At 40.9% G+C, this 11778-nt stretch overlaps 2 protein-coding genes across 5 annotated transcripts; one reads left to right on the top strand and one right to left on the bottom strand.

The window, feature by feature from the left end:
* Positions 1-447: 447 nt before the first annotated feature.
* LOC146271586 (myb-related protein A-like) lies at positions 448-6823 on the top strand. 4 transcript variants are annotated; one of them, XM_084707734.1, is made up of 16 exons: positions 448-599; positions 934-995; positions 1327-1426; positions 1511-1630; positions 1753-1845; positions 2106-2326; positions 2492-2690; positions 2980-3054; positions 3249-3524; positions 3762-4103; positions 4416-4558; positions 4797-4905; positions 5060-5179; positions 5473-5580; positions 5750-5935; positions 6144-6823. In XM_084707734.1, the coding sequence occupies exons 2-16, from the start codon at positions 967-969 to the stop codon at positions 6267-6269; spliced, it is 2247 nt and encodes a 748-aa protein (XP_084563860.1). In that variant the 5' UTR covers positions 448-599; positions 934-966; the 3' UTR covers positions 6270-6823. The 4 variants fall into 4 exon arrangements, with proteins under 4 accessions (XP_084563860.1, XP_084563859.1, XP_084563862.1 ...); XM_084707733.1 differs by having other exon boundaries at positions 449-599; positions 4791-4905; XM_084707735.1 differs by having other exon boundaries at positions 450-599; positions 1559-1630; positions 4791-4905.
* Positions 6824-7801: 978 nt separating this feature from the next.
* Positions 7802-11683, bottom strand: LOC146271585 (uncharacterized). Its single transcript, XM_084707738.1, has 5 exons — positions 10593-11683; positions 10381-10430; positions 8815-8982; positions 8522-8610; positions 7802-8285 (listed from the first exon to the last, which is right to left on the bottom strand). The coding sequence occupies exons 1-5, from the start codon at positions 10780-10782 to the stop codon at positions 8069-8071; spliced, it is 714 nt and encodes a 237-aa protein (XP_084563864.1). The 5' UTR covers positions 10783-11683; the 3' UTR covers positions 7802-8068.
* Between the last annotated feature and the right edge of the window lie 95 nt (positions 11684-11778).

The following is an 11778-nucleotide window of genomic DNA, read 5'->3' as shown; positions in this document are numbered from 1 at the left end:
TGACTACTACTTCCGGTTCTGTAACAGCGTCATAAGAATTATAAATTGATACAGCATGAGAATTTGAAATTATTTTAATTGTTGCTCTTTAATGGATGCATAGATGTTTAATTTCTTGTCCTTTTTATTTTACTTTTGTGTCTTATTTTTGACCTCTTTCAAGACCTTTTGTAAAATATTAGGCCACCTTTGTATTTTCAATGTATTACATAAAATTGGATTTCACTTTATTTCAAATGTATGTTAACCTTCTCGCAACTCTCTTGCAACAATTCTTTACCGCATGTTTGATGAGCATAGGCTTGGCCTATGCCATGACAGTTTGCCATAGAAAAGAACATACCATGCAATGCATAGAGGTCAACATGGGGACAAAGCAACTGCTTGTAAAGACTAGGGTGCACACACACACAAACACACGTCCTTAACACAAATTGACTTGCTGGACTCGACTGTCACTGAACAATGAGAACCAGGTCTGTCCACGTGGACACCTGGTTTTGTAGCCGTCGGCGCGTGAATCGGCGGGATGCGCAAACTCTCTGACCTGTCACGGTCTAACGCTGCTGTCAACTCTCACAGCAGGAAAATGACAGACAGTAAGTTACTGACTGACTTGCTGGCTCTCAATATGTCACAAGATTATGTAATATACATAGATTACACACTTTTATCAAACATTCTACTTCAGGAACACGGTGGTAGCTATTGTATAATGTATTTACAGATAGCCAACGAGCTAACAAAATATGCTAGCCACACAAGCTAGTAACTTGCGTTTGGATTTTCAAGCTTGAATGTCTTGTAATATGTAAATACGGAAAATATTTACACTAAACTGATTCTCATTGCTAAATCGGTGATAGCACGCGTACTTTAAACTGTGACAATTTGTTAATTAGGCACATTTCTGTGCTTCTTGTTGAAACGTAGTTTATATGTAAGAAGTGGTTTACATCTGATACCATGGCCAGTACAAGAACTCGAAGGATTTGGTAAGTTTATTACTTTATTGTCTCTCGATTTATTTTATATTCCTTGGATTTTAGCCAGTCCAGCTACTGAAGCTACAGTAGATGTCAGCCACATTGTTAAAGAGCCCCAATGCATTGTTGCAGTAACTCACATGTGCTGACAGCAATGTTGCCAGGCAACAGACATCCTCTTAAAAAAGATGGGGTTACTTCTGAATCAACTAAATTTGGTTAAAAAATAAATAAAAAAAACGTAGACCATGATTTGCTATACAATGCTGCCATTTGTCCAACTAAATGTGTTTCTATCTATATAGCCATATTGGGTTCATACCTTTTGGTTCTTCCATAGTCATGTTGTGGAAGATCATACAAAATGTTCAGGCTATGAATGCATGGAGCTGAAATGTCCCAGAAAGTCATTACAGAAGATTAAGTGGTCCAGGGATGAGGTAACTGATAGTAATGAATTCCAAAGTGCCATGGAAAAAAACATCGAAATTAACAATAGTGATACATTTTTGGTGTTATCGCAGAAGGGTCAGAAAAATGTTTTTGACCAGTTCTCAATTTGGATTTCCAAGGACGAGAAGTTGAAAAGATTGGTTGAGCAATACGGTGCAGATGATTGGATATTTATAGCCAACCATTTCAAGGTAAGCTGTTGGGTGACTTATGTCTCATCTTGTACCCATTGTGTTGCGTTAATGGGATCTACTAAACAATCATAACTCAATATACAATAACTTCCTGCATGCATGTCTCTCTATTCTGTTAGAAAAGAACAGATGTGCAATGTCAACATCGATGGCAAAAAGTGCTTAACCCTGAGTTGGTGAAAGGGCCATGGACAAAGGAGGAGGATGAGAGGGTGAAGACCGTTTATGACCTTTATGATTTGGTGGTGTCAAAACCTTTCACTGTAATGTGTCCTATCATCTTCCCCTCTTGTCACACTAAGTAACAGAGCTATACAGAGATTTACAGTATTCTTGTCCACTGATATAAAGAAGAAGGGATGAATACTGTGGGCAGTGCGGTTCACAGTATTCAAGTTTGGAAACGGAATGACAGTGAGTGTGTTGCTTAACCCATTATATTTAGCTCATCTCTACCCAATCTGTACCGTAGGTTATTCATTTAGTTCATAGGTATGGTCCTAAGCGTTGGTCCATCATTGCCAAACACTTACATGGACGTATCGGCAAGCAATGTCGTGAGCGCTGGCACAACCACCTCAACCCTGATGTAAAGAAGTCCTCCTGGACACATGAGGAGGACAGGGTCATCTACGAAGCCCACAAAAGATTAGGCAACCGCTGGGCAGAGATCTCCAAACTCCTGCCTGGCCGGTAATGACTAATAGTCAAAGGTTGTTTTGAGGACATTTGAGTTAAATATCATGCAACCTTAGAGACATGAGTCACATTAGACAGATTGTCTATGAAGAGCTGTTTGATAAACTTTTACTTAAATTCTGTACAATCCAAATCAATTCCATTTCACTTTCCCTATAGAACAGACAACTCCATAAAGAACCACTGGAACTCCACCATGCGGAGGAAGGTGGAGCATGAGGGCTATCTCCAGGACCTGCCTCCCACTCATGCCTGTAAGAGCACCAAGCCCCCCATCAAGAGAAGACCCAAAATCTGCAGCTCCTCTTTGGACCACCTGCAGGTCCAAGGTCACTACATTATGACTATCCCCTCCAAGGTGATGTTGATCAATTTACAGTTATCTTAATCTATCGATAGATTATACATCTTGGCAATTGTACTTGGGGGTTGGATGGCTGAGCTGTTAGGGAATCGGCTATTAATCAGAAGGTTGCTGGTTTGATTCCCGGCCGTTCCAAATGACGTGTCCTTGGGCAAGGCACTTCACCCTACTTGCCGCAGGGGAGCTTACTGTAAACCGCACTGGATAAGAGCGTCTGCTAAATGACTAAATGTATATGTACTTGTCAACCAAAGAAAAAACGCTCACAAACATCCATATGTAGATGTCTGGCTACTCTCTTGGCTTGTTGGACGCCCCGTATGTGGACAATATCCCAGAGTCCTCTGTCTTTGTCCAGGTGAGTGTGTCCTGTCTCTCTGAATCCTTGGCTTGACAGTCACACGTTCCAGACACTAACCACACCTCTCACCAATGACGAATTAGCACATTACAGGAACATGAACTCTTATCAACCTTTAACTCCTGCGGGAAGAATTCTTCCAATACTCGGTCGATACTAATCGACCTTGTTCTCCGCGTGCTCCATCGTAGCATGCGGATGGCTGTTCTAGCTGGCCCAGCAGTTTGACAGACGACGACATGACCACCAGCGCCCTGGGCAGCATGGGGGACCAGAGCATGGAGAACCTCCACCCACCGCCCCATCTCCACCTCCACAGTATGGAAGGCCACCACCATCACTGCCCCTCCTCCTCCGTTTGCACCCACAGCTCACCGGCCAGGTACCTGTTTGTGGAGGCCAGCACCGTGCTCTCCTCCCTCCAGACCATCCCGGAGTTTGCCGAGACACTGGATCTTATTGATTTGGTTTGTAGTTCTTTTTTCATAAATCTTGTTGAGCCTGGGGGAGTCTTCACAAAGGAAAGTCAGGAACCTTGCAGTGCTATGCTTGGCGATGCATAATATTTTAGCACATTTCTATAATTAGAATTAGTTTGAATCTTATCTCTCAGTCAGAGTCTGTCAGTCTTGGTCAGGGGTGCTTTGATGTGTCCATGTTAGAGATGCTAGGCATCCATGTCTTACTGCTGTATCATTTTGCAGGACCCAGTGGCTTGGAGTGAGGTGGCCAGCTTGAGTTTGAATGAAATGACCTCGCCCCAGAAACAGGAAACCACACCCTTAAGTGCAGAGGACAAAGAGGAAGAGGACGTTAGCTACCATTTTGATGAAGACTCCATGTCAGACCCGAGCAGAAACTACCTGGAAGTGATGCCTGTATCACCGCCTACAGCCCCTTCCATCCCGAGGGCGAGGGAAAGGAGAGTGGAGAGGTGGGGGGAGCAGTCCCTCACCAGCGACTGTAACAGCACCTCCTTTTTGGACAACAGTGCCCTCTCACCCAAGAGCCCCCCCGTCAAAGTGCTGCCCTTCTCCCCCTCCCAGGCAAGATTCCATTAGTTTTTTTGTTTTTATTCATCCCACAACATATCCTATTCCACATTCATAAATGTAGTCACCCCTATATCTATGTAACCAGACAGAAAAGCAACTTGACAAAACCATAGTGACGCAAGTACTGCTATGTAATTATATTTGTGGTTTAGCGCCATTGGGTTATTACACGTGTTTTACTAACCCCTGGAGAGCTTCCCCATCCAAATCTTTTGTTCCTCTTGTCTGCTCTTTAATTACCTACTTGTACTTTAGGCAGGTGTGTAACCCATGCATTGTCATCTATTTCTTGTCCCGCTGCAGTTTTTCAATGTGTGTGAAGGGGACAATCTGAATCTGGACTATCCAGCACGTACCTCGACGCCTGTGTGTGGTCACAATCGTGACAGCACAACCACACCACTCCACATCAACGCAAGCTCTAAATACCAGCAAGAGAGCACTGAGTAAGGATTATTCTGTCCGTACACCACATGGTTTTTGTTAGCATTGGTGAGGTTGTTTAGGTTTGGCTTGGGCTGTTCTGTTTTCATTTGGGTCAGAATTTAAACTATCATGCCAGTCCACTAAGACAGTGAAGTCAAGTTTGCCGTGTGTACGTGGAAGGAACTGTCAAGGCCAGTCTTAGGAGGCTGCTCCATCGTGTTGATATGCAGGCCTCCCTTTTTTTCTGTTGAGATTTAGGACTCCCAAGGTACGGAAAGCCATCATGCTCCCCACACCACAGACTCCAACGCCCTTCAAGAGTTACATGACCATGCAAAATAATACAGAGGTCCCTTTGAAAATGATGGTACGTTCAGGACACCTGGATGATCAGAAGTGTCACCTTCCTGGAAACCAATAGAAGCCCAAAGCCTGCATTGTAAAACATGAGATGAAAGGTTAAGTACAGGGTGTGTTTTGCTATAATTGGTTACTGTATATCTGTGGTATGTAAAATTCAGCCCCAGTCATTTGCATATTTGGAAGAAGATATGAAAGAGATATTGAAAGATGAGTTAGGGATGGACATACAACTTTATGAAGACTCCCAGATTGAAGACCTCAACACCTGGAAATATGAGGTATCCATATAAACCTCCACTGTAAATATGTTAACAAAATACACCACATCTAAATAACATCACCCCAAACAAAGGAAGAGCTGCAATGTGCATATGTTTCTAACATTAACACTATACTGCCTTCTAAAACAACTGACTTTTCTACAAGCAACTTTTCTACAAGTAACAAAAAAAGAGGATTATTTGCTTTGTTTTATCCTTGACCGATATATAAATAGCTTTATTAAATCATCCAAATGTATTTGTAGTCCTTATACTGTATCTCCTACATTCTCTGTGGTCTGTACTCTCAGGACTCTGCGTCTAAAAAAAGAGCAGTAAAAACCCTGACTCTGGAGCCCTGGAATAAGGAGAACCCCAGTGCTCATCTCTTAACCAAAGAACACTTCAGCAACATACAGGTACACCTTGAAGTGGGAGGGAAATGCATTTTTGACTAAATGTGTTTTTTAAATTGGTGCAAAACATTATTGGAGTAAATTCTTATGGGGTTTTTATATTCCTTGAAACATCTGGGAAGATAAAGGCAAGGAGAGAGAAATTCTGCCACAACTTTTTTTCTTCCTCCAGATTCATGGGGAGAGCTTACTAAACGGTTCCCCACTGGGAGGCTCCATGTTGGGCTGTGAACAGCTGGTGTTCTCCCCTGTAGTGGAGAGACAGGAGCCCTGTCAGGCCTTCACCGTCGCCCTCAGGAGGGAGGGGCCTAATGATAGTCCTGCTCCCCTCAAGCACTCTCAGCAAACACACTACCCGGTCAGACAATTATATTTTTGGATTTCGGATGATTGAACCACTTTTATAACTGCATGGTTAATTTGTTGTTATTGTTTGTAACTGAATGGGGGGGGGGGGGGAGCATCCCTTTTATTAAGGTTTGCACACACTTGGTTGAGGAAAATCATGTCGTCGAAGATCATGGCCAAATTAGTTCTCAACTGATGTGTGTTTCCTGTTGCTGTAGGTCAGCAGCGAGTGGGAGGCAGTGGTGTTTGGTAAGACTGATGACCAGATGACCATGACAGAGCAGGCCAGGATGTACATCCACTCCCATACCTCTGACTGTGGCTACAGGACCCTGGTGCTCTGACGAGCCATCAGCCAGGAGGTCATATCTATCCATACGATGGATTTACACCAAGCAAATTAGCAACGTCTTAACAGCAAGTTTTTAAAGTTCTTCTTGTTATTATCAAAATCAATACAAAATCCGTGAAGGAGAAAGTGTTGCTAGTTTTTATTAGGTTACGTTAACAATTAGCAGTCATATTTGTTTCTGCAGAGGGGGTAATCTCTTAACAAAGTCCTTTTTCCTGTATGGTAGAGAAAATATCAGCCTTGTACAAGACTGTACCTGGATACTACTTCTACAAAGGTGTTTTATGTTTTTACATTTTTCATGTGCTGTTGAAAGCCATAATCTGGAGTTAAACATACCTCACTGCTGACATATCTGAGCATGAAACAATCTGTGTGTTACTGAGAGAGGTTGGTGTTGTTGTTCTAATGCTTGTGTCTGGTGTTGATGCACTGCTACCGAGAGCCCAACTCTGCATTATGGCTTCATAATACATGTAGACATTTGAGGATGTTCATGCTGTTTCCTGCCTATCTAAAACCCAGCGGTATGTGATGTCTCAGGTATGACTTTCAAACAACTTTGACTTACCTTAAAGAATCAACTTCAGAATCATGATTGAGGCTGATATATTGTTTTACTATATTCAGACATTTTTATTTGTATGTTTTTAAAAACTTGATTAGTATGTTTTTGTTAATGAAACTATTCTAATTCCTCCTTAATTGGGCAACTCAAAGTAAACCCAGAAAAATAATTGGATAACAAAATGGTCCTTTTGTATATAAAGCTTTTTGGTTGTAAAGTTTACAGCATGCACACCCTGGATGTCTATAGTGAAGCAAAGGGCAGCAAGAGTACCAAATTAGTTGTAGAAGTCAGATAAAAAAAATACATGTGACATATAAAACTGCATGTGAAATATTTTCACTTATTTAATTTTACTCCTCAATGTTGGCATTGTAATGTATACAAGTTAAAGCTCGTATTTTCAAAGAGTTAGTTTTATTGGGTAGGTAAGGTAGACTGATGTTTTTTTTAAGCTATAGAGTTTAAACGTGCATTTTTAATCATCTTAAATCATAAAACGTTGATAAATGTCACAGGTAGTTTGTGTACCATTACAATACATTGATAGGTTTATCATCCTTTGTTAAAATAGGTACTACATCACGCTAAATATCAAGTGACATTTTCTAGATGAATGTGTTTTGTGTATGTAACTCATCTGATAAGTTCATTTTTACATTTTTATCAGTTTTAACAATCAGAAATGTGATTTGTTCTTTGATAGACTTCAAATTCTAAGTGCTATGAAAAGCATGCACTTGGTTTCTTGCTTTTATAAATGGGTTAACAATTTGCATTGTATCTACATTTTTGGTTAGAACTGCCAACTTAACTGCAGTTAGTTTGAATAAAATACTGAAACTATTTGTGTTCATCTTGTGTTGTACTGTAGCTGAACAAACTCCAATTCAAGTAAATACATTAATACATTTTATATAAAAATAGGTACAACCGTCACAAAATATTGTAAAAAAGTATAGAATATATAATTAATATAATTATTTATAATGTTAAATGTATAATATTTATAATGTAGCAAATAAGTACAGAATACTTTTCAGATCTGAATCACAAATATGGGATCCATAAATTAGTACTGCTCTTCTGGATATTGCATTATAGTGGCATCAACTCCTATAAGTGGACTATGAATGGGTGATTGTGAACAACCAAATAAGGGGGTGGCAACTACAGCAACCCAGTAAACCATAACGGCTTGGGCGACCAATACTACAGTGACTTCATTCTTGTTGAAACGCTCTGTTAATGGAGCCGCTGACTGCAGGTATATGCGGACAGCTCTTCCTCCGAGACTTGGACAGCACACGGTGAAGCAGGCTGGGGGAGGCTTGGGCTGTGGAGCCCCTGGCTGTGGAACCCCTGGCTGTGGAGCCCCCTGAGCTCTCTGTGTGCCCCAGGACCCGCAACAGGCTTTCTCTCCTGGGGAGCTTGGGAGTGCTACAGCCACAACATGGAAGAGAATAAAACCAACCGCAAATGTTGAGTCTCTGTGATTATCTGCTAAATTCATATTGTTTGACACTGGTTCATCTCTCATTTTCAGTGTCAATACAAAAAGAAATACTTAATGTAAGTTCATGAGCATTTAACCTGAGAAAACACAGAACATAGGTAGGTTGGGTGGAGAGGAAGTGAGAGATGGCGAACACATACATTTGGATGGGTGCACTTACCCTCTGCCGCCACGGGGGGAGCTAGGAGACACAACTGGCATTGAACCTCTCCGTAAATAGTTGGGAGCAGCTTCATCTGGTTTCTCATTCTGAAAACAAACAAAACACCTTCTTACACCTATCAATGTGTCTCTCCAGTCTTCTACTACAATTACACCAATTAGTTTGCAATTGATTCTGTGTAAAGTCTCTATTCAACTTCATTCTCAGGTACATTACATTAGTAAAGTGAATTTTCTAAAACATGAAACCGTTCGTCCAATATGAGTCTGATTATGTATCCCATAGCCTACCGGACGATACTTGGTGACAAACGTAGCAGGGAAGTAGCCCTCGTCGCCGTTCTGCAGGCGACCGAACCACCAGGACTGGTCTTCTCTGAAGAGAACCTGGATGACATCACCATGATGGAGCTCCAGCTCATCATCCTCGTGAGGTCTGTAGTTGATGGCTGCAACCACCTGCAGAAAAACACCAAAGATCATCTGTCTTTCCTAAATGTTTTGTTACATTTTCACTGATACTTTAATAACCCCTTCCTCTCTTAATAACTTCATAGTTATGAATAGTGAGTAGTGAAGTGTTAAGAGACTGCTGAGACAGTGTGCACTGAAACATCGTCAAAGTTCAAACACAGAACACTGTAAATTGAGACAAACCTACCCATTCATTTAGAATGGCATCACTGGGGACCAGGTAAGAGGCTTACATGTGGGGATAAGCGTGTCTTAAATTGCATTTAGGTTTGTACACTCTGTCCTGACGATGGCAAGGTGTAGTGTGGCCAAAAGACTAAAACACTAGCCCCGAATGAGGACAAGGGGCAGTTGTAGGAACTGTAATACATAAGCCTTCATTTGTCCCAACGCTCCATTCATTCACCCCTGAGTGTGCTCATTCACTTATACTAATGAATGATTACAAGCATGCAATGATAGGTGCCCTAATGCTATTTCACTACTGTCCTTTCACTACTGCACTTCCAAAGACTCACTGACTGCCCAAAAATGCAATGCACTTGGGAAATGTACAAGTTTTGATTTAAGAAGTCTAAAGAAACAGTAGTCTCACTTTTCATGAGTTTTAAACACATCACTCAGTTCAACATCATAGTCAAGTTAAAAATTAGACTTTCGCATGTTGGTCTAAATGTAGCAACTCAGGATTGGAGGTATGTCTAGAAAGGTCACTGTAGGATGAATCTGCTTGAGATCAGGCTCAGATAATTCCAGGTTAATCATGTCAGTTCAAGAGGAGCAGTCAACAGAGAAGAGTCAAGTCATTGGAAAGTTAAGTCTGACAACCCTAAATCTACTAAATATAGTCTCTGAGTAAGATATAAACATGCAACCTTGAGCTGAGATAAGGTAGCCAGAGTTGCGGAGGGAAAGGCTCACCTGTGCTAGCCAAATTCGAACCTACAGTACACCTTATCCCTCAGCTACCCATTTCCCTGACTCATCCTACTGTGCAGTCACAACATTCATCGAGAGACCATGTGACTATGTAGGAGTTTACCTTGAAATGTGGAGGTTTACATTTTGTTAATGAGCAAAACATCCATGGAAATTAAACAAAAATGCTTTTAGATTTCTCGATATGTGGTATTGCTTAAGATCCGTGGTAGAGTATTTGACTGCACATCATGAGATTTCAGGTTTTAAAAAATCCTGTATGTCGCTTTGGGTTACTGTGTGCAAAATGATTAATTAATTTAACATTTTGCTATTAGCATATGTCATTTACAACTACAGATGTAAATCATGGAATGGTCCATTCCATCTGCACTTAGAGGCTAAAAGAACTGTAACATTACATGACTGCTAACGTAAGAACAAAACAAAAAACATTGAACTTACTTTGTCTAGATCCAGTTCACCATGCCTTTGTCTGGTTCTTGCTCTGCAAACTGATTGGACAAGTCAGAGTCAAAGACCTTCCAGTAACATAGACAGAATACCGCCCTAGACCTACGTCGATTTCAAGTCGAAAAGATATACAAATGCAAGATAATACCATGCCAAAGTAATGTGTGAAGGAAATGAAACACGGCGTGAGGTGTTCTACTCACCTTGAGGGGAGAAGACGGTGGTGAAAACATCAAAGTGTTCATCACTCTGCATATAGATCTGCTGCATTCTGGTGTGCTGCAGTCTCACAGACTGTCTACTGAGAATGCTGAAACTCTCTTCTTTAAATAACCAACTGCCACTAATCCTGCACTGCTCTGGAACACACAAGCCATCAAAGCACACACACATTTATACACTCAAAAAGGTGCACACATGCATGAGCACACTGTACACATGCGCACACATGTACACAGGGGCATAGCCTATAGTATGCATGCTCACACAAATGCAGTACCTGCACAAACTAACAGTAAATACAAAATATACACATCAGGCAGTGTAATGTCTCTCTCTGAGACACATATATATGCATGTATACTCAATTTAGGTTTTGTTCATTCTAACATCCCTGGACTTATTTCAGTCAACACCGTGTTGTTAGTGAAATGCAATTTTGAGTACTCCTACAGAACAGCCAGTAAGAAAGCACAAGCATTGGCAAGTATTCATAAAGTTATTTATGAACATTATCAACATAAAACAGTGATTGTTTTGTTTGACACAATCTATCCTCTTGCCTGTTATTAGGTGGGAAATCAGTACACCTGCAGAATAGTTGGACTTAAGCAGCTTTGATTGTTTACGAAATACATTTGATCTGATATGTGAAGGTACAAAGGTGTACAAAGTAGCAAGATAATTTAGGCATGCCTGGGACTGACATCAACAGTGAAACAGTGACAACTAGATGAGTCAGTGAATTAGCTAAATGAATGAATTATCATTGGAGAGTCATGGATTCCTATGCACACCTCATTAAACATATCACATTATGACCTCCCAGTTGCACTTTCAACAGTGGTGTCCATATGATGCATAAAATTACTAAACGTAATACATCATCTGAATTTATTACAAGCACATGATATTCCGTCTCATCACTACCTCATACTTATCTCTCTTCAACTTGTATGTGCTTTGTAGCATACCGTGCTCTCATGGGGATAAACCACTTAAAACCAGTAAGATCAGAGACATTCTTAGCGCTGAGGTCCACTTTACATAACAGCTATCCCAGGTAATCTGGGAACTAGATTAAATAGTTGCAACACTTCTGAGAAAGACCAGAGACCCTGTCTTTCAGTTCAATCTATTCTTATAGGACACACAGCGGAGCTTGACAAA

This window comes from Hypomesus nipponensis, chromosome 10, assembly GCF_054491055.1.
Source record: "Hypomesus nipponensis isolate SF chromosome 10, ASM5449105v1, whole genome shotgun sequence".
Taxonomy (NCBI): domain Eukaryota; kingdom Metazoa; phylum Chordata; class Actinopteri; order Osmeriformes; family Osmeridae; genus Hypomesus; species Hypomesus nipponensis.
Note: the sequence above shows the minus strand (reverse complement) of the source record. Positions and strands in the feature narration are given on the sequence as shown.